At 37.9% G+C, this 20,915-nt stretch overlaps 1 protein-coding gene across 1 annotated transcript in view; it reads right to left on the reverse strand.

Annotated features, from left to right (window-relative positions):
• Positions 1–20,915, reverse strand: part of SPAG17 (sperm associated antigen 17) — a 227,316-nt gene that overhangs the window by 111,781 nt on the left and 94,620 nt on the right. The window contains exons 16-18 of the mRNA XM_007461630.1: positions 17,885–17,946; positions 17,211–17,324; positions 9,238–9,392 (exon numbers count right to left, since the gene is read on the reverse strand). Of these exons, the coding sequence (XP_007461692.1) occupies positions 9,238–9,392; positions 17,211–17,324; positions 17,885–17,946 (331 nt within the window). The remainder of the gene's footprint in view (positions 1–9,237; positions 9,393–17,210; positions 17,325–17,884; positions 17,947–20,915) is intronic.

The following is a 20,915-nucleotide window of genomic DNA, read 5'->3' on the forward strand; positions in this document are numbered from 1 at the left end:
GATGTTGATAGACCTAGAGAGTGTCATACAGACCAAAGTAAGTCAGAAAGAGAAAAACAAATATCGTATATTAATGCATATATATGGAATTTAGAAAAATGGTATAGATGATCTTATTTGCAAAGCAGAAACAGAGACACAGACATAGAGAACAAATGTATGGATACCAAGGGAGAAAGGGGTGGGGTGGGAGGAATTGGGAGATTGGGATTGACACATATACACTATTGATACTAGGTATAAAATAGACAACTAATGACAACATACTGTATAGCACAGCTAACTCTACTTAATGCACTGTGGCGACCTAAATGGGAAGGAAATCCAAAAAAGAGGGGATGTATGTATACGTATAGCTGATTCATTTTGCTGTACAGCAGAAACTAACAAAACATGGTAAAGCAACTATACTCCAATAAAAATTAAGTTAAAAATAATAAAAACTTTTAATAATAAAATACCTTATTTGCCTAAAAAAAGAGAAAGAAATAAACTGAAAATTGTAGACTATGAATTATGGTTATACAACATCTTCATTTGGAAGGTAAAAGATATCTCAAACTCAGCATGCCCCAAATCAAACTTCTGATCTTTCACTCCAAACTGCTCATCAAGCCCTTTGGCCTCTTAGCTGATGGCAAGTCTGCACTTGTCATCAGGTTGAGTTGAATAGGTCAAATACTCTGAAGTTATCTTTGACTACTCTTGTTTCTCATGTTCTTCTTCCAATCTGTCAGGAAATCCAAATGATTTTTTAAAACATATTTAAAATACATTCAGAATCTGATCACTTCTCACTCCCTTTACCAATATCGTCCTGGTCTGTCACTACCATCTTTTGCTAGGATTGCTTCCATAGACTCCCAACAAGTCTCCTTGTTACTACATTCGCCCCTTGTAGTCTATTCTAGAGAGAGCAAGTAGGAAGATCCCTTTCATCCTTAAGTCATATCATGTCTCTCTTATGCTCAGGACCTTTCAATAAGTCTGCATTTCAAACAAAACCCAGAATCATTACTACTGATCTGTGATGAGAGAACACGGATATGTATATTTCAAATGAGATAACAAAATAAGGAATATTTCAGCATGCAATGATTCAGGAAATTTGCCACCCACAGATACTTTCTGAAAGAATTACTCACAAATGTATTCCAGCTGCGTTAAGAAAAAACATCCAAGACAACACGGGATATAAGTAAGAGTTGAGAAATAATAAAATTTACAATTAAATGTAGGCAACTATTTATGCCACTTATTTATGATTAAAAAATATTACTTTGCAATTGGAAATAAAATTTTTAGGCAATTTCTAAATGGGAGGTAGGAAATTTGTTGGGAGTAAGTGAAAATATGTTAAAGATTTTAACGTTTTCTGTGAAATGATATTAATATTCTTTAACCCTAGCTATTATATAAAAATGTTTAAATATGTGATTTAAAAGGATAAGTGTAACTTCTAGAAGAATATAAATAGAATGTATGACTTTTAAAAATCACATGCTAAGAATGAACTAAGAAAACTGACTCTAACAAAAGGAAGGAAAGGGATTAATCCTGAAGTAAAAATGTGTGTTTATAAATTTAATGGTAAGATACGGTCCCTGGCTGCCATCTTGGATGCAGTATCCTTTGCCTCACTTCTGCACATGGCTCGCCTGAGCTGAAGTGTTGGTGGCAGCCATTCCGCACTAGGAACTCTGGTCGGAAAAGCCAGGTGTGAGGCCTCTGCACAAGGCCTCTGGATGTGGCTCCCTGTGAGCAAGGGAAACCTGACTAAGCACAAAGGAAAAAAAAGCCATCTCAGAGCTGTGACTGTTTTCAAGGCTCTTGTTTTTCTCTGTGGAACACTACCTTTGGGGCAAAACAAGGAAGAAGCATGTGATGCTAATGTGCAGCACAGAAGGAGAGACACTGCAGGCCAGCATCTCCAACTCTGAAGGCACTCCAGCCATGTGGCTCACAGGGTCTTGGTGCTCCGGGCAGGTGTCAGGCCTGACCCTCTGAGGTGTGAGAGCCAAGTTCAGGACATTGGTCCACCAGAGGCCTCCTGGCCCCACATAATACCAATCAGCGAGAGCTCTCCCAGAGATCTCTGTCTCAATGCTAAGACCCAGCTCCAATCAACGACCAGCAAACTCCAGTGTTGGACATCCCATGCCAAACAACTAGCAAGATGGGAACACAGCCCCACCCATTAGCAGAGACGCCTCCTAAAATCATACTGAGTTCACAGACACCCCAAAACACACCACCAGATGTGGTCCTGCCCACCAAAAAGACAAGATTCAACTTCATCCACCAGAAAACAGGCACTAGTCCCCTCCACAACGAAGCCTACACAACCCACTGAACCAACCTTAGCCACTGGGGTCAGACACCAAAAGCAACAGGAACTACAAACCTGCAGCCTGCAAAAAGGAGATCCCAAACACAGTAAATGAAGAAAAATGAGAAGACAGAGAAATACACAGCAGCTGAATGAGCAAGGTAAAAATTCACCAGGTCAAACAAATGAACAGGAGATAGGCAGTCTACCTAAAAAAGAATACAGAGTAATGAGAGTAAAGATGATACAAAATCTTAGAGATAGAATGGAGAAAATACAAGAACCATTTAACAAGGACCTAGAAGAACTAAAGAGCAAACAAACAATGATGAACACCACAATAAATGAAATCAAAATTTCTCTAGAAGGAATCTATAGCAGATTAACTGAGGCAGAAGAACAGATAAGTGACCTGGAAGATAAAAGAGTGGAAATAACTACTGCAGAGCAGAATAAAGAAAAAGAATGAAAAGAATGGAGGACATTCTTAGAGACCTCTGGACAACATTAAATGCACCAACATTCAAATTATAAGGGTCCCAGAAGAGGAAAAAGAAAGGGACTGAGAAAATATTTGAAGAGACCATAGTTAAAAACTTCCCTAATATGGGAAAGGAAATAGTCAATCAAGTCCAGGAAGTGCAGAGAGTCCCATACATGATAAATACAAGGAGAAACATGCCAAGACACATATTAATCAAATGATCAAAAATTAAATACAAAGAAAAAATATTAAAAGCAGCAAGGGAAAAACAACAAATAACATACAAAGGAATCCCCATAAGCTTAAGAGCTGATCTTACAGCAGAAACTCTGCAAGTCAGAAGGGAGTGGCAGGACATATTTAAAGTGATGAAAGGGAAAAACCTACAACCAAGATGACTCTACCCACCAAGGATCTCACTCAGATTGCATGGAGAAATTAAGACCTTTTCAGACAAGCAAAACCTAAGAGAATTCAGCACCACCAAACCAGCTTTACAACAAATGCTAAAGGAACTTCTCTAGGCTGGAAACACAAGAGAAGGAAAAGTCCTACATAAACAAAACAAAACAAGTATGAAAATGGTAATAGGAACATACATATTGATAATTACCTTAACTGTAAATGGATTAAATGCACCAACCAAAAGACACAGACTGGCTGAATGGATACAGAAACAAGACCTGTATATATGCTGTGTACAAGAGACCCACTTCAGACCGAAGGAAACATATAGACTGAAAGGGAGGGGATGGAAAAAGATATTCCATGCAAATTGAAATCAAAAGAAAGCTGGAGTAGCAATTCTCATATCAGACAAAATAGACTTTAACATAAAGACTATTACAAGAGACAAAGAAGGACACGACATAATGATCAAGGGATCAATCCAAGAAGAAGATATAACAACTGTAAATATTTATGCTCCCAACACAGCAGCACCTCAATACATAAGACAAATGCTAACAGCCATAAAAGAGGAATTTGACAGTAACACAATCATAGTAGGGGACTTTAACACCCAACTTTCACCAATGGACAGATCAACCAAAATGAAAATAAATAAGGAAACACAAGCTTTAAATGACACCTTAAACAAGATGGACTTAATTGATATTTATAGGACATTACATCCAATAACAACAGAACACACTTTCTTCACAAGAGCTCATGGAGCATTCCCCAGGATAGATCATATCTTGGGTCACAAATCAAGCCTTGGCAAATTTATGAAAACTGAAATCGTATCACGTATCTTTTCCGACCACAACGCTATGAGACTAGATATCAATTACAGGAAAAAAAATGTAAAAAATACAAGCACATGGAGGCTAAACAAAATAAACAGGAGATCACTGAAGAAATAAAGATGAAATCAAAAAATACCTAGAAACAAAGGACAATGAAAACATGATGACCCAAAACCTATGGGGTGCAGCAAAAGCAGTTCTAAGAGGGAAGTTTATAGCAATACAATCCTACCTCAAGAAACAAGAAACACCTCAAATAAACAACCTAAACTTACACCTAAAGTAATTAGAGAGAGAAGAACAAAAACCCCTAAACTTAGCAGAAAGAAAGAAATCATAACTATCAGATCAGAAATAAATGAAAAAGAGATGAAGAAAACAATAACAAAGATCAATAAAACTAAAAGCTGGTTCTATTTTTTTTTTTTTTTCTTTTGCCGTACACAGGTCTCTCACTGTTGTGGCCTCTCCTGTTGCGGAGCACAGGCTCCGGACACGCAGGGTCAGCGGCCACGGCTCACGGGCCCAGCCGTTTCGCGGCATGTGGGATCTTCCTGGACCGGGGCACGAACCCGTGTCCCCTGCATCGGCAGGCGGACTCTCAACCACTGCGCCACCAGGGAAGCCCCTAAAAGCTGGTTCTTTGAGAAGATAAACAAAATTGATAAACCATTAGCCAGACTCATCAAGAAAAAGAGGGAGAGGACTCAAATCAACAGAATTAGAAATGAAAAAGGAGAAGTTACAACTGACACTACAGAAATACAAAGGATCATGAGAGATTACTACAAGCACCTATATGGCAATAAAATGGACAACCTGGAAGAAATGGACCAATTCTTAGAAAAGCACAACCTTCCGAGACTGAACCAGGAAGAAATAGAAAATATTAACAGACCGATCACAAGCACTGAAATTGAAACTGTGATTAAAAATCTTCCAACAAACAAAAGCTCAGGACCAGATGGCCTCACAGGTGAATTCTATCAAATATTTAGAGAAGAGCTAACACCTCTCCTTCTCCAATTCCTCCAAAATATAGCAGAGGGAGGAACACTCCCAAACTCATTCTACAAGACCACCATCACCCTGATACCAAAACCAGACAAAGATGTCACAAAGAAAGAAAACTACAGGCCAATATCACTGTTGAACATAGATGCAAAAATGCTCAACAAAATACTAGCAGACGGAATCCAGCAGCACATTAAAAGGATCATACACGATGATCAAGTGGGGTTTACCCCAGGAATGCAAGAATTCTTCAATATATGCAAATCAATCAATGTGATACACCATACTAACAAATTGAAAGAGGAAAACCATACGATAAGCTCAATAGACGCAGGAAAAGCTTTCGACAAAATTCAACACCCACTTATGATAAAAACTCTCCAGAAAGTAGTCATAGAGGGAACTTACATCAACATAATAAAGGCCATATATGACAAACCCACAGCCAACATCGTTCTCAATAGTAAAAAACTGAAACCATTTCCACTAAGATTAGGAACAAGGTTGCCCACTCTCACCACTATTATTCATAGTTTGGAAGTTTTAGCCACAGCATTCAGAGAAGAAAGTGAAATAAAAGGAATCCAAATTGGAAAAGAAGTAAAGCTGTCACTGTTTGCACAGGACATGACACTATACATACTAAAGATGCTACCAGAAAACTACTAGAGCTAAGCAATGAATATGGTAAAGTAGCAGGGTACAAAATTAATGCACAGAAATCTCTTGCATTTGTATACACTAATGATGAAAAATCTGAAAGAGAAATTAAGGAAATGCTCCCATGTACCACTGCAACAAAAAGAAAATAATACCTAGGGATAAACCTACCTAAGGAGACAAAATACCTATAGCAGAAAACTATAAGACACTGATGAAAGAAAGTAAAGATGATACTAATAGATGGAGAGATATACCATGTTCTTGGATTGGAAGAATCAACATTGTGAAAATGACTATACTACCCAAAGCAATCTACAGAGTCAATGCAATCCCTATCAAACTATCAATGGCATTTTTCACAGAACTAGAAGAAAAAATATCACAGTTTGCTTGGAGACACAAAAGACCCCGAATAGCCAAAGCAATCTTGAGAAAGTAAAATGGAGCTGGAGGAATCAGGTTCCCAGACTTCAGGCTGTACTACAAGGCTGCAGTAATCAAGACAGTATGGTACTGGCACAAAAACAAATATAGATCAATGGAACAGGCTAGAAAGCCCAGAGAGAAACCCATGCACATACAGTCACCTTATGTTTGATAAAGGAGGCAAGAATATACAATGAAGAAAAGACAGCCTATTCAATAAGTGGTGCTGGGAAAACTGGACAGCTACATGTAAAAGAATGAAATTAGAACACTTCCTAACACCATACACAAAAATAAACTCAAAATGGATTAAAGACCTAAATGTAAGGCCAGACACTATAAAACTCTTAGAGGAAAACATAGGCAGAACAGTCTGTGACATAAATCACAGCAAGATCCTTTTTGACCCACTTCCTAGAGAAATGGAACTAAAAACAAAAATAAACAAATGGGACCTAATGAAACTTAAAAGCTTTTGCACAGCAAAGGAAACCAGAAACAAGATGAAAAGACAACCCTCAGAATGGGAGAAAATATTTGCAAATGAAGCAACTGACAAAAGGATTAATCTCGAAAATTTACAAGCAGCTCATGCAGCTCAATATCAAAAAAACAAACAACCCAATCCAAAAATGGCCAGAAGACCTAAATAGACATTTCTCCATAGAAGATATACAGATTGCCCACAAGTACATGAAAGGATGCTCAACATCACTAATCATCAGAGAAATGAAAATCAAAACTATAATGAGGTATCACCTTATACCAGTCAGAATGGCCATCATCAAAAAATCTACAAGCAGTAAATGCTGGAGAGGGTGTGGAGAAAAGGGAACCCTCTTGCATTGTTGGTGGGAATGTAAATTGATACAGCCACTATGGAGAACGGTATGGAGGTTCCTTAAAAAACTAAAAATAGAACTACCATACAACCCAGCAATCCCACTACTGGGCATATACCCTGAGAAAACCATAATTCAAAAAGAGACATGTACCATAATGTTCATTGCAGCACTATTTACAATAGCCAGGACATGGAAGCAAGCTAAGTGTTCATTGAGAGGTGAATGCATAAAGAAGATTGTGGCACATATATACAATGGAATATTACTTAGCCATAAAAAGAAACGAAATTGAGTTATTTGTAGTGAGGTGGATGGACCTAGAGTCTGTCATACAGAGTGAAGTCAGTCAGAAAGAGAAAAACAAATACCATATGCTAACACATATATATGGAATCTAAAAAAATAAAGAGGTTCTGAAGAACCTAGAGGCAGGACAGGAACAAAAACTCAGATGTAGATAATGGACTTGAGGACACAGGGAGGGGGAAGGATAAGCTGAGACGAAGTGAGAGAGTGGCACTGACATATATATACTACCAAATGTGAAATAGCTAGCTAGTGGGAAGCAGCTGCATAGCACAGGGTGATCAGCTCAGTGCTTTGTGACCACCTAGAGGGGTGGGTTAGGGAGTGTGGAAGGGAGACGCAAAAGGGAGGAGATATGGGGATATATGTATACGTATAGCTGATTCACTTTGTTATAAAGCAGAAATTAACACACCATTGTAAAGCAATTATACTCCAATAAAGATGTTAAAATAAATAAGTAAATAAATAGAAAACCCAAAGAGTCTAATAACCATGACAGAAGTTGTATCAGTAATTAAACATCATCCCAAGTCCAAATGTTCTTATTTGGAAGTTTTACCACATGCCAAAGGAACATATATCTTAGTCTTGCACAAACTCATTCAGAAAATCAAAAAATAGAAATGAAAAAGGAGAACATCCGCCCATTAATTTACGAGGCTAATAAAATCCCAGTACGAAAGCCAGACAAGGACGTTTAAAGAAAGGAAAATTATAGCTGAGTGTTACCCATGAATACAGATCCAAATATTGTAAATAATCTATTAGCAAACCTAATGCAGTAATTTATAAAAGAAGATAACATAATGGACAGATTGGATTTTCACAGGAATAAGGTTGAACACTAGGATATCTATTAATAAAATTTAGCACTTTAATGAATTAAAAAAGAACACCTAAATTGATGTAGAAAAATCATTTGATATGATTTAATAGTTACTTATGATTAAGAAGTCAGAGCAAACTAGTAACAGGAGGAACTTTTCTAACCTAATAACGAGTATTTACATAAACCCTACAGCAGAAAAACAAAAGCAAAAACACACTTAATAGATGAATATTCAAAACCTGGAGCAAGACAAGGATGTTCTCAAAATTGTATTGGAAGTCCTAGTCGGCAAAGAAATGAAAAGTATAATTACTGGAATGAGAAACAAAACAAAGAAAAGCACAGTTTAAGATATTAGCTTGGTACATCTGTTGTGTGCCTTAATTTTGAAAAATGACCTCATGACTTTAAAATGTGTGTTCCCATGTATGCATATATGTATGCACACAACCTATTTCCCCAATTATTCTATAGGACCATGTTCGTTCTATCTTTCTGTATCCCTTAGGACTAAAACAATTCTATACAAATAACAAATACTGAGTATACATTAACCAGTATTGAAAAATAATGAAAAGTCCTCATTATTAATAAGGAGAGAAAGCAAAATTTTAAGTTAGCAATGGAATAAGGATCTGGGAAGAAAAAAAATTGCTGATTCCTAGAGGCCTCAGTTTGCTGGGAACCTGACTGCATGTGACACTCAGCTGCCCTACTTTTGAGTCTTCCCTAGATCAAGTGGAGTTACCACAAACCAGCATGCAGAATGTCATGTTTTGTAGTTCCTACTTTAAATCTTCCAGAGGCTGTTTTATTGGAGTCTAAATGAATCAAATGTAATTTAGTAATATCCCCACTAGATTCAATGGGATAGGGAATGACATCTACCTTCCTTAGGGAGATAGTTTCAATGCCTATCACAGTGCCTGGCACACACATTCAACTCGGTGAGCCAAATTGAATCTATAGTATCACACAAATGTTTTTATCAAGTTTAACCACCCAGCTTAGGCTATAAGAACTAAAAACTAGGTAACTAGCAAACTAAGCTAAGACAACTAACTAACCAAACTATCTAAGTTGGTTACCTGAATCCAACATCAGAGTGAAGAGCAATGTTCCAATGTTCACAGTGCAGACGTTGCAAATTCATTGGATTATGAAAGACCAACAGTAAAGAGTTATCTTGGGTGTGGTAATAAGAGTCAATACACCTGTATTGCTGATTGGCTTCTTGAAGAACCTGAAAATCAAAACAAATCCATCGTTGTGTCTTTTTTTCCCAAGAGAAGGGTCTAGGGCATTTCTCTGCCCCCTTCTTTTTCTCCACTTATCTCCATGATGTTAGTCAAGGTGAGAGCATAGATGGCAGATGTTTTCAGGAGCATTTTAGCAACTTTTAAAGAAAAACAAATCCTAGGCTCCAGGCATAGAGGCATTTGCTCAAGTGTTCTTCATTAACGCTGGGAGATAATAATTAAGTCTAGGAGTTTTTTTATTTAACGTTTTCCATGCCTTCGTATAGATCATCTCGTTTTGTCATCATAAAAGCCCCAGATAAATAGCTATGATTATTTTTTCCATTTCAAAATATTAAAAGCTGCATTTTTCAGCATCAGTTGTGGCCAAGAGGGGATAAGATACTTGTCCAAGAATATGGAGTCCCTAAGTTCTGGTGCCAGGGCTCATACCAGTCTTTCGACTCTACATGTCACATTTCACACTCCACACAGTGCTCTCCACTACACCACGCTGTAGTACAGAGACATGCTGTGAGCGGTCCTCCTGATATTGTCTCTACATGACTTCTATCCCTGGCCCTTTCCAAAATATTCTATCTTCAGCATTGCAATTGCAGCCACAAACAGGGGCAGAGTAGGCAGCTCGCTGTCCTGTTGCCTTTTCCTTATGCCAATCAACATAAAGAAATACGTGCATAGGGAAAGCAATTAGACAGCTGTGGGTTTTTGTTTTTGTTTTCCTTGTCCATATCAATTCGGTGGCGGCAGCTTTCTGTTCCCTACCTTTCACATGATCTGAAGGCATGGAATTGCACATTATGTCAGGAAAGGACTGTTTTACTTTTGCTTTCAATTTTACACTGGTAGCATAAATAAAATAATATATGTACTTCCCCAATCTAGTCCCCTCTATGAGCGTCTTTATGAAGTGGCATTTAAATTTTTACATCTGTTCCCTGAGAGCCAATACAAGAAAAACACATGTGGTAAATATTTTTGCATTTAAAAAATTTTGCTATGTGGGGTGCTATCCATTACTTTACTTTTTTGGCAAATTCCTTTCATATTTTAAGTCCAAAAAACAAATATTTTTATTTCTGATGAATCTGTATTCTTCCTTATGCTAGAAAGCTCCACAGTCTTTGTGTTTTCACATTTACTTTACTTTGACTGCTGGGGTAGACATCTATTAAGTATGTTTTTGTTTTTGTTTTTTTGCTGTAGGGTTTATGTAACCTAATACTCCTTATTAGGTTAGAAAAGTTCCTCCTGTTACTAGTTTGCTCTGAGTTCTTAATCATTAGTGACTATTAAATCATATCAAATGATTTTCCTGCATCAATTTAGGTGTTCTTATTCTTTAATCTGTTAAAGTGCTAAATTTTATTAATAGATATTCTAGTGTTCAACCTTACATTCCTGTGAAAATTCAAATTGTACATGATGTTTTCTCTCTTTTTTTTTTATAAATTACTGCATTTGGTCTGCTAATAGCACTAAGTTTCTCAGAGCTGTAGTTGTTCTTAAGATTTGATAAGCTTTCATACAATGTATTTCCTGTCCTTTTTAAAAACTTGGCCATAGCACTGTAAATCAACTATACTCCAATAAAATAAATTTTAAAAACTTGGCTTTTACCTATTACTCTGAATTAATATTGTTGTTCTCATTAACTACTTTTTTTCATTAAAAATGAAGACCTACTATGTGCCAAGCACCATGTAGGCTCTAGAAAAACAAAATGAACAAGATAGGTAAGATTTTTCTCCAAAATCTGATTAAGATTTTTCTAGAGAATTCTGGAGTTCAGAGATGTGTGCCTAAGAAGATGAAATTGATGGAACATCTGATAGGGACAGAAGGGATTGGCATGGACCAAGAGTGGAGCAGGCTGATGACTAGGAGGATATTACAGTAGACGGAGAGGATGGTACTTGAACTAAAGTAGCAGCAGTGGAGATGGTGAAGAGCTTGAAGATATATTCTGAGGTTATACCCTCAAAACTTGATGGATCAGACATGCAGGACAAAGGAAAAGCTGAAGTAAGGAATGACTCTTAGCCTTTTGGCTTGATGGTGACATTTTCTGAGAGGGATGAGGGGAGAAACATGCTTAGGTGGGAAAATTATCTGCTTCATGTGGGACACTAAATATTTAAGAGGCCTATCAGAAATTCAAGTGGAATTTAGAGGTAGGTACACTAATGTGGAGCTCAAGATAGAGATAATTTGGAAGATAAAGTTCTATGAGTCATTAGGTTTAGACATATATAATAGATGAAATCATTAAGAGAATGTTTACAGAGGAAAGAAGACAATTCAGGACTGAGACTTGAGGCACTTCAATATTTAGATATTAGGTGGAGAAGTGTTTGACAAAATTCCAAATGGAGCACTGAGGAGGAATCCAGTATGGTGTCTTGGAAACCAAGAGTGAAGAGTGTATCAGAGGGAATTGATCAGCTTAGTGATGAAAAGGTCAAGGAAGATGAACAGAGAGAAGTGTTCCTTTAGGTTTGGCAGGACAATTATGTGTGACCTTGAAAAGTGAAGCTTCATGGAGTGGGAAGGACACAGCTAAATCAAAATAGTCTGAAGTGAACTTCCAGTTAAAAATGGAAGATTAAACACATGTACTCCCTAACCCCTCAGTAAAGGAAATGTAAAAATTTTGAGCTTTAATATCACAAAGTTGAAGGCCACAGAAGAGGAGACAAAAGCAACAGCGTTCTAGAAGCTAGAAAGCAGAAGGATAAGTGGTAACAGATTTAGCAGAACATGGAAAGCCAAATCCTAAGAGTAGTTTTAAGAGAGACCAGACGGAACTTTATCTGTGTGCAGAAATACAGAAAGGCTCAAGGAATGGCAGAGTGAGGTACCTCTGAAAGTGGAGTGAAAGTGGCATTGAAAATAGGAAGTCTTTTAAGAAGCCTCAATAGTCCTGAGCAGCCGGGGGACTGTCCATCTCCCACCTCAGCAGAAGGGAGGATTATTACCAACAGAAGGTGACCCTGTGGATTCTAAGAAGAGGGACCCTAGGCACCACGGAAGGAGACCTATACCACAGAAAAAAGAGAATTCTGTAAAAGTCTAAATTGGCATGGTCCAAGAGAAATATAAGGTAAACCACAAATGTGAGCCATGTGTGTAATATAAAATTTTATAGTAGCCATATTTTAAAAGTTAAAAAAGGTAAAATTATAACAGTATATTTTATTTAACCTAATATGTCAAAAATATATTATCATTTCAATATGTAATCAATGTAAAAATTGCTAATGAAATGTATCACCTTCTTTTTCTAACTAAATCCTTGAAAATCTGGTGTGCACAGCATTTATATAGCTATACTTATGTAGTGTATAGCCTACTTATAGCCCATCTCACTTTAACTCACAACATTTCAAGTACTCAGAAGCTACATGTAACTAGTGGTTACCACATTGGACAACGCAGATCTGGAGGCTGAGTGGGAAGACACCTCAAACTCCTTCCCTCTACCATTCAGCTCCTAAAATCCTGACTGGTAAGTTATATCTTGAAGACAGGAGATTAGATTTTTCTTTTTTCCTGGAGACTCTAAATGGCCCAAGAGTACAGAACTAATACATTAACACTGATGGGTCTCCCAAGAAAACCCCCCAGCCGAATTACCCAACAACGAAGTCCAGTTGTTGACAACTTCCCTCTACCCTGACCTCAGGTAGCACTTCCTATCATATTTTTAGTGTCTCATTAATATGAACAAAGAGGCAAATACCACTAGATATTATTCTCCAATATGAAAAATGAAGATCTCCCCTTCTTTCCCCCAAAAAACAAAAAATTTAAAAAAAAATTGAGGAAAAGAGACAATGCAGGGAGAAGACACTATGACTTCAAAGGACTTTAATATCCTCATAGAGATAAGAGCTGATATGGTACCAGGGAATGTGAACAGTGTGCTCTATAAAGGTAATTTTTAATTATAAATAGAACTTTAGGAAATTAACATTATAACAACAGACACAGAAGACAATAGAAAAATTGAAAGAAAGCAGAGCCATATTTCCAGAATAAGAAGAAAAGGTGTTGTAAACTAGGAGGGAAAAGGTAAAGAAACTGGAAGTTCAGTCCAGGAAGTCCAACACCAGAATAACAGGAGCTTCAGGAAGAAAGACTAAAGAAAACAGAGGGGAGATGATTTAGAGTGATAATTGTATAACATTTCCCAGAATATAAAGACAGGAGTCTCTGGATTATACTGGGCTCCCCAGTACAATATGAGGAATAGAACCACATACCAAGGCACATCAACAGGAAATCTAGAACACTGGAACAAAGAGAAAATCTTAAAAACCTTACAGAGAGAAGAAAAAAAAAAAAAACAGACTAAAGTGATCAGGAATCAGAATTTCATTCTTTTTTCTCAAGGACAATCTGGAAAACTAAAAGACTATTGAGGAATGCCTTCAAAATGTCAAAGGGGGGCCTCCCTCCCTGGTGGCGCAGTGGTTGAGAGTCCGCCTGCCGATGCAGGGGATACGGGTTCGTGCCCCGGTACGGGAGGATCCCACATGCCGCGGAGCGGCTGGGCCCGGGAGCCGTGGCCGCTGAGCTTGCGCGTCCAGCAACGGGAGAAGCCACGACAGTGAGAGGCCCGCATATCGCAAAAAAAAATGTCAAAGGGAAATACTTTTTTTTTTTTTTGCGGTATGCGGGCGTCTCACTGTTGTGGCCTCTCCCTTTGCGGAACACAGGCTCCAGATGCGCAGGCTCAGCGGCCATGGCTCCCGGGCCTAGCCTCTCCAAGGCATGTGGTATCTTCCCAGACGGGGGGACAAACCCGTGTCCCCTGCATTGGCAGGCAGACTCTCAACCACTGCACCACCAGGGAAGCCCGGGAAACTACTCTTTAACTTAGCATTTTATATAAAGCCAAACTGGCAGTCAAACGTAAGGATAGAATTAAGATACTTTCAAACATCCAATGACTCAAAAATTTATGGAAGCAACTTGAAGAGACGGTCCCCTACAAAAAGAGTAACCCAAGAGAGAGGACAACATGAGATTCAGAGGACAGAGTATCTAACTGGAAATAAAGGCAAAGGATGTGGCCATGATAGTGAAGGGAGATCGCAGGACCACAGCTGTGCAGCAGGCTTTCTCTGAAAATTGGTAGAATTTTCTTTGCTGCTTTGTAGCTTCTGGCAGTGGCTATCAATCCTTGGTGTATTTTGGCTTGCATCTGCATCATTCTAATCTCTGCCTCTCTGGTCACAAAATATTCTCCCTGTGTGTCTTTGTCTTTACTTGGTATTTTCTTCTTCTTACAAGGATGTCAGTCATATTTGATTAGAGCTCACCATAATGCCCTCATCCTAACTTGATTACATCTTTTAGACACCCTAATACCAAATAAGGTAACACTTTTAGGTCCTGGTGTAAGGATTCTAAAAATTCTTTTCGGGGACACTGTTCAACACATAACAATCCACACTGTGGCCTCTCAAATTCATATCCTCCCGATATGTAAAATATATTCACCCAATCCCAATATCCCTCAAAGTTTTAACCCTTTCCAGCATCAACTCTAAGGCCCAAATTTTACCTAAATATCTTCAAAATCAGTTATGGGTGAGACTCAGTTCCTGGTCCCTCCTTGGGCAAAATTCCTATTCATGTGTGACCCTGTGAACCCAGAAGACAAGTAGAGGGCAAGCAGAGGTTGAGAGCACACAGGAAAGGCATTGCTTAGACAACAAAATTGATAGAATACTTGTTAGGTTTGAATGTACTGAGAGGAGATTTACTCTTTGGAAGAGAATTTGGGGGGTAGTAATGATAAATGAATAACAAACTAAACAAATGAAAAGGAAATGTAATCATAGAATACTATACAGTTCAGGTGTGAATAGTTTTTATATAATTGAAATAAGGTAAATCTTGAAATCTAACCAAAAATTATGATATAGTTAACAGTGTTGGAGAATGGCAAGGAGAAATGCTGCTGCGAGTGTAGGAGTGTATGAGTGAATGTATGTGCACGTGTGTGTGTGTGTGTGTGTGTGTGTGTGTGTGTGTCTGAGTGTGTGCTATATGGGGGGTGGGCAAGCTGTTTTCTCAAGAACGAGTTAATTGATGATGATCAATTAAACTAAACTAAACTAAAACTAAACTAAACTAAACTAAGACTAAATATACTTGTTATTTAGAGACAATTAAGTAACAAAAGAAACGGGTAAATACCTTGAAGATTTTTACCTCTGGGAATTTTGGCATGGGAGTGGGAGGGAGCTGCTATTTTTCGTAAGACTCTTTATACAATTTTTTGGCTTTAAAAATATGTGGATGACTATGGAGAACAGTATGGAGGTTCCTTAAAAAACTAAAAATAGAACTACCATAAAATCCAGCAATCCCACTACTGGGCATATACCCTGAGAAAACCATAATTCGAAGAGTCATGTACCACAATGTTCATTGCAGCTCTATTTACAATAGTCAGGACATGGAAGCAACCTAAGTGTCTACCAACAGATGAAAGGATAAAGAAGACGTGGCACATATATACAATGGAATATTACTCAGCCATAAAAAGAAAAGAAATTGAGTTATTTGTAGTGAGGTGGATGGACCTAGAGTCTGTCATACAGAGTGAAGTAAGTCAGAAAGAGAAAAACAAATACCGTATGCTAACACATATATATGGAATCTAAAAAAAAAAAAAATGGTTCTGAAGAACCTAGGGGCAGGACAGGAATAAAGACACAGACGTAGAGAATGGATTTGAGAACATGGGGAGGGGGAAGGGTAAGCTGGGACAACGTGAGAGAGTGGCATGGACATATATACACTACCAAAGGTAAAATGGATGGCTAGTGGGAAGCAGCCGCATAGCACAGGGAGATCAGCTCGGTGCTTTGTGACCACCTAGATGGGTGGGATAGGGAGGGTGGGAGGGAGACGCAAGAGGGAGGAGATATGGGGATATATGTATATGTATAGTTGATTCACTTTGTTATAAAGCAGAAAGTAACACACCATTGTAAAGCAATTATACTCCAATAAAGATGTTAAAAAAATGTGGATGTAAAACTTTGATAAAAGTAAAATTGAAATTAAAAAGATAAAACAAAAGAGTACAGGTTTTTGCATAAAACGTAAAAGCAACAAAAAGAGTTCATTTTAGCGTTACTCATTATTTTGCATAGTGGTTAAGGGCACAAGTTCTGGGGCTGGATTTCTTGGGCTCGTATCTTGCTTCTCTCACTCATCAGCCATGTGACCTTGGACAAAAGTTACTGTTGGTCAAGGTGCCTCAGTTTCCTACTATTTAAATAGTTTCTACTTCACAGGATTATTGAAGAGATTAAATAAGCTAATAATACATATTAATCATTGACTAGCATATGGTAAGTGTTCAGTAAATGTTAGCTATCACAACTTCCATTGACCTGTTAATTGTATCAGAAAATACTTGGAAATGTTGTGAAAACTGAAGAGAACTGACAGGCAATATGGGGAAAATAAAGTTGCTTCCCAATGTCTTACTTTTATTACTGTGTTTTTTTTAAAACAAACATGTGCAACAGTCATGCATTTTTTTTTTTTTTTTCCTTAAACGACTTTATAAAAAACATCCTTTTAGAAAGTATATTTTAAACTATTTTGGGCATGCAAAGCTCAATCTGGGATTAAGCTCTCTTTATAGGTGAAATAAATGGGAGTATTGATCTGAACTAGATCTGAGAGTGACCTAGAAGTGAACTGTTCTAAATCACACCATGCCTCTCCAGACCCATCTGACCGTCTTCCAGAGACTCACAGACCATTAATACCTGAAGCAGAACTTCTGGCTTAAAATGTTCAGTGAAACTCCAGTCCATTAGATTGCGTTGCTGCATTTTCTTTATGTCCTGTAACTCTGCTTCCACAGTCATCTTCTTGGGTTTCTAAAAAAATCATAGGAATCCAATTTCAGCCTTAATTTGTTTAAGTCCAAATGGAGCCCTCTTGGACTCCATCAACTAACCAGCATGCACTCCATCTAATTGGGGAAATCTGCATATGTATAAATCCATATGGCAACACTTTAAGAGAACTGCTGCCAGAAAGAGTACGCCTTTGACTTTTTTTTCATGGGCAACATAATCTAAATATTTTTATTGTTAGGTTATACTCTTCTGAGTCCTGTTAGCAATTATAGGCAGGTTTTCTGAACTCACTTCAAGACAGCATTAGTTCTACATGGCTGTATGGTCAGCAGGTGTTCGTGACGTTGCCAAGCCACACTGTCTAGAGAGGAGCATGGAGCCTGGAAGTTTTGCTTGAGCGGCTGGTGAAATTAACTCCTTTCTCTCCAGTTGGAGCTGGTCAGGGGATGTCTGAATAATCCCTTCTCCGCTAGCATCAGCATTCTCCAGCTAAGCTTCTCTCTCTCTCCTTGTTTTAGTTCATGGTTTTCTCAGATCATCTTACTCGCATCTACACGTTTAGAATAATAATTTCCTACCTTTTCAAGAGGATCAGCATTTGTGACCGCTTTATCTTTGATCTCATTGTTCATGGTCTGCTCTGTAAATCAAAGACACCAACATCCAGTTGTGTTTGGGCTTTGTTCTCGTTTTAGTGAACGCTGTGCATTTTTGTTGCCATATGATCTAGGTTTCTGTACTGAAAAGGTAATTCCTAAAAGGCATGTTTCATGCCTCCAAAAAGGTGTCTGTGTCAATAATTCTAAATCAGTGTCTACCTAGAAAAGTTATGCTAAGTCCTTTGAAAAGAACCCAGCTTCCTATACAGGACATTCCTAAATCATGTTAGATAGTCTGCCTTCAGACTGTATGGCTCACTTCTAACAATGTACCTTTACCTTACAAGCTGCAAATATTTACTGATTAAACTATGTCAACTGCTCACTACACATTGTTGTGTCTTGTCATGCTGGCAGCTATCACAAAGGCTTTTCAAAGTTCTTGGTCATATCTTACGGGTGACAAACTAGGACATGGGCAGGGGATGTATGGAAAGGATAACTACCAGATAAAGGCAACTCCTACCAGAAAAAATAATACTATACACCATCCTGTAGAGCTTTTTTTCCATTCATTAATTGTTTATTAATTTTAAACCCATTTAATGGGCATCTGCAGACTTATAGGGTTTTAAAAAGTTAGTTAAATGAATAAAATGAATCGGGAGCTGGACTCCACTGCCCCATACCATGGACCAATGTGAGCCATGCACACTAGTTCTCCCTGTGACCAAACAGTAGACTTATATGATAATTGGGATTGTGATATCCTTCTTGAGTACCGAGCAAACAGCCATATAAATGGACAGAGAGGAAACAGAATCACGCTGTTGATTTCTGAATCACCATGCTTCAGTAATTACTAAAGTTAACGAATGTTACGTAGAAGAGTTCCATGATATATGTTTCACGTGGATAGACATCTTTACTGTGAATGTCTCAGAGTTTGTAATATGCTCCTGTGACTGAGAATCTCGAACAAAGAAATGGATAGAGTACATAGCATTTTCCAAATTTGACCAAAGTAATAGGGTAAGGGTATGAATCTTGTAACATACCTGTCATGCTGCTGAATAACAGCCAGCCAGACTTTTTACCACCCTTAGAATAATAGCAAATTAATCCCTACGAAGTCATATATGAAATGGCTCCAGCTTAACTCTCCAATCACATCTCCTTCCACTCTCCCTTGCTCATTCCACACCAGACTCACTGGTTTGCTTGTTGTGTCTTGAAGTTTTTGAACTTGCTTTTCTCTGTCTGGCATGCTTTGCCTCAGATAGTCATCTGTTTCAAACCCTTACTTCATTCATATTGCTGCTCAAATGTCACCTCCTCATGAGCCTTCTGCTTCTTACCCTGCTTTATTTTTGATCATGGTATTTATCAGTGCCTAATAATATTTGTTTATGTCTGTCTCTCCATATCAAATGTGAATTCCTGGAGGATAAGAACTTTATCTTATTTTCCCGAACTGTATTCTGAACAACCAACACATGCTAGGAACTCAGTAAGTATATATATATTTTGATTGAATGAGAGAAATCTATACCATACACTGAAACTGGAAATAAATACAGAGCCATATAGAGAGAGCAGAAATGTGGAAGAAATCCTACAACCAAAGCTTATTTGGGGGTAAGCATAAGACTTAAGTTTTCATTCTGTGGCAAAGAGAACCATATCTGGGTTTCCAGAAGGAGTAGTTAATTACGTCTAAGCAGGATAGGCCAATGTTTTCCTTGCTTTTAGGAGCATAGCTACTTATATTTTTGCTACTAGTTCTATCTTGCCTTGGGCTGGTGAGGGTGACAGCATGAATGTTCCATTTTGATTTAGAAGAAAACTATAAAGACAATTCAGTATTTATATAAATACAGCCACTCAAGAGAAAACTCAGGCCAACTATAACTCTAAATAGACCATGATGTCCCATGTGTCCTTGAAGCAATTGATATGAAATCTGTGGACTAAAAATTATTCTATTCTGTGGGCTGCCAGATTTCCGGGAGATCTGATATTCCCTCTTGTGTCTAAGGATCCAGCAGAAAAAAGTCTCCAGTTTAAAAAACATGTTCTAAAAATTTGTGCACCAGTTATTTTGTCAAAGGAAAGAACATTCTAAGACTAATCTGAACTCTCTATTTAATAGTAAAGCAAGAGTCATTTTTTCTTTCTTCCTGATTTCTCCCTTCAACCGCATAATCCCTTGACACTGTGATTCAGTAGTTTTTGACACATCTGGAAATGGATGCATTCTCATTCCTTTGAAAAACAACTTTCCTAATCTGTTTTACTTTAGAGATAACAAGATCCCTCTGCAAAGCAGTTACTTTATTAAAAAAACACCCAACAAGCATAAAGGGCACATCTAAACCTATAGCCTCACAGTTATCAACTCTCAGGTTTTTCATAAATATCCAATAGGCCCTGTCAAGTTCAAAAACAGTCTCAGATGGATGTTTGGTTGAGAAAAGCACAAATACTCAGCCCTTCATGTCCAGGAACAGGCTTTTATATATATCTGATGCTAAGATGGTTGTGCAGGAAATACATGAACAATTTCTGCTTTGTTTAAAGAGATCTAAAGTCGATCGATGCTTTAGAAATGTGACTCAGAGTTAGGGGAAAAAGCAAAAAAAGATTAGCAACAACAACAAAAAATTCCCTTACATGTAACAGCTGCAGTGAGGAACCAAGGCTCAGCTGCCCTCCCCCACCCAAATGTAACAGTTTCTTGATGCAGACCAGCCTACACCCTGTAGAATCCCTTACAGGCCAACCCTTACAGGGTTCAGCTCTCACGATTGCTCAGCCTCTAGGATACATTGTGCATCACAGCATTTTCAGCCTTGATGATTTAGGGAGTTGCTATAAACATTTACTTTGCACCAGGATCCAGAACACCAACTTATGTGGTTTGACCACCAGGTGGCAAAAGTTGCCTGAGAAAAAACTATACACCAACTGCTCTAAAAAAAAAAAAAAAAAAAAAAAAAAAAATAAAAAA

Source organism: Lipotes vexillifer, unplaced genomic scaffold (assembly GCF_000442215.2).
Source record: "Lipotes vexillifer unplaced genomic scaffold, Lipotes_vexillifer_v1.1 scaffold858, whole genome shotgun sequence".
In the NCBI taxonomy this organism is placed as follows: domain Eukaryota; kingdom Metazoa; phylum Chordata; class Mammalia; order Artiodactyla; family Lipotidae; genus Lipotes; species Lipotes vexillifer.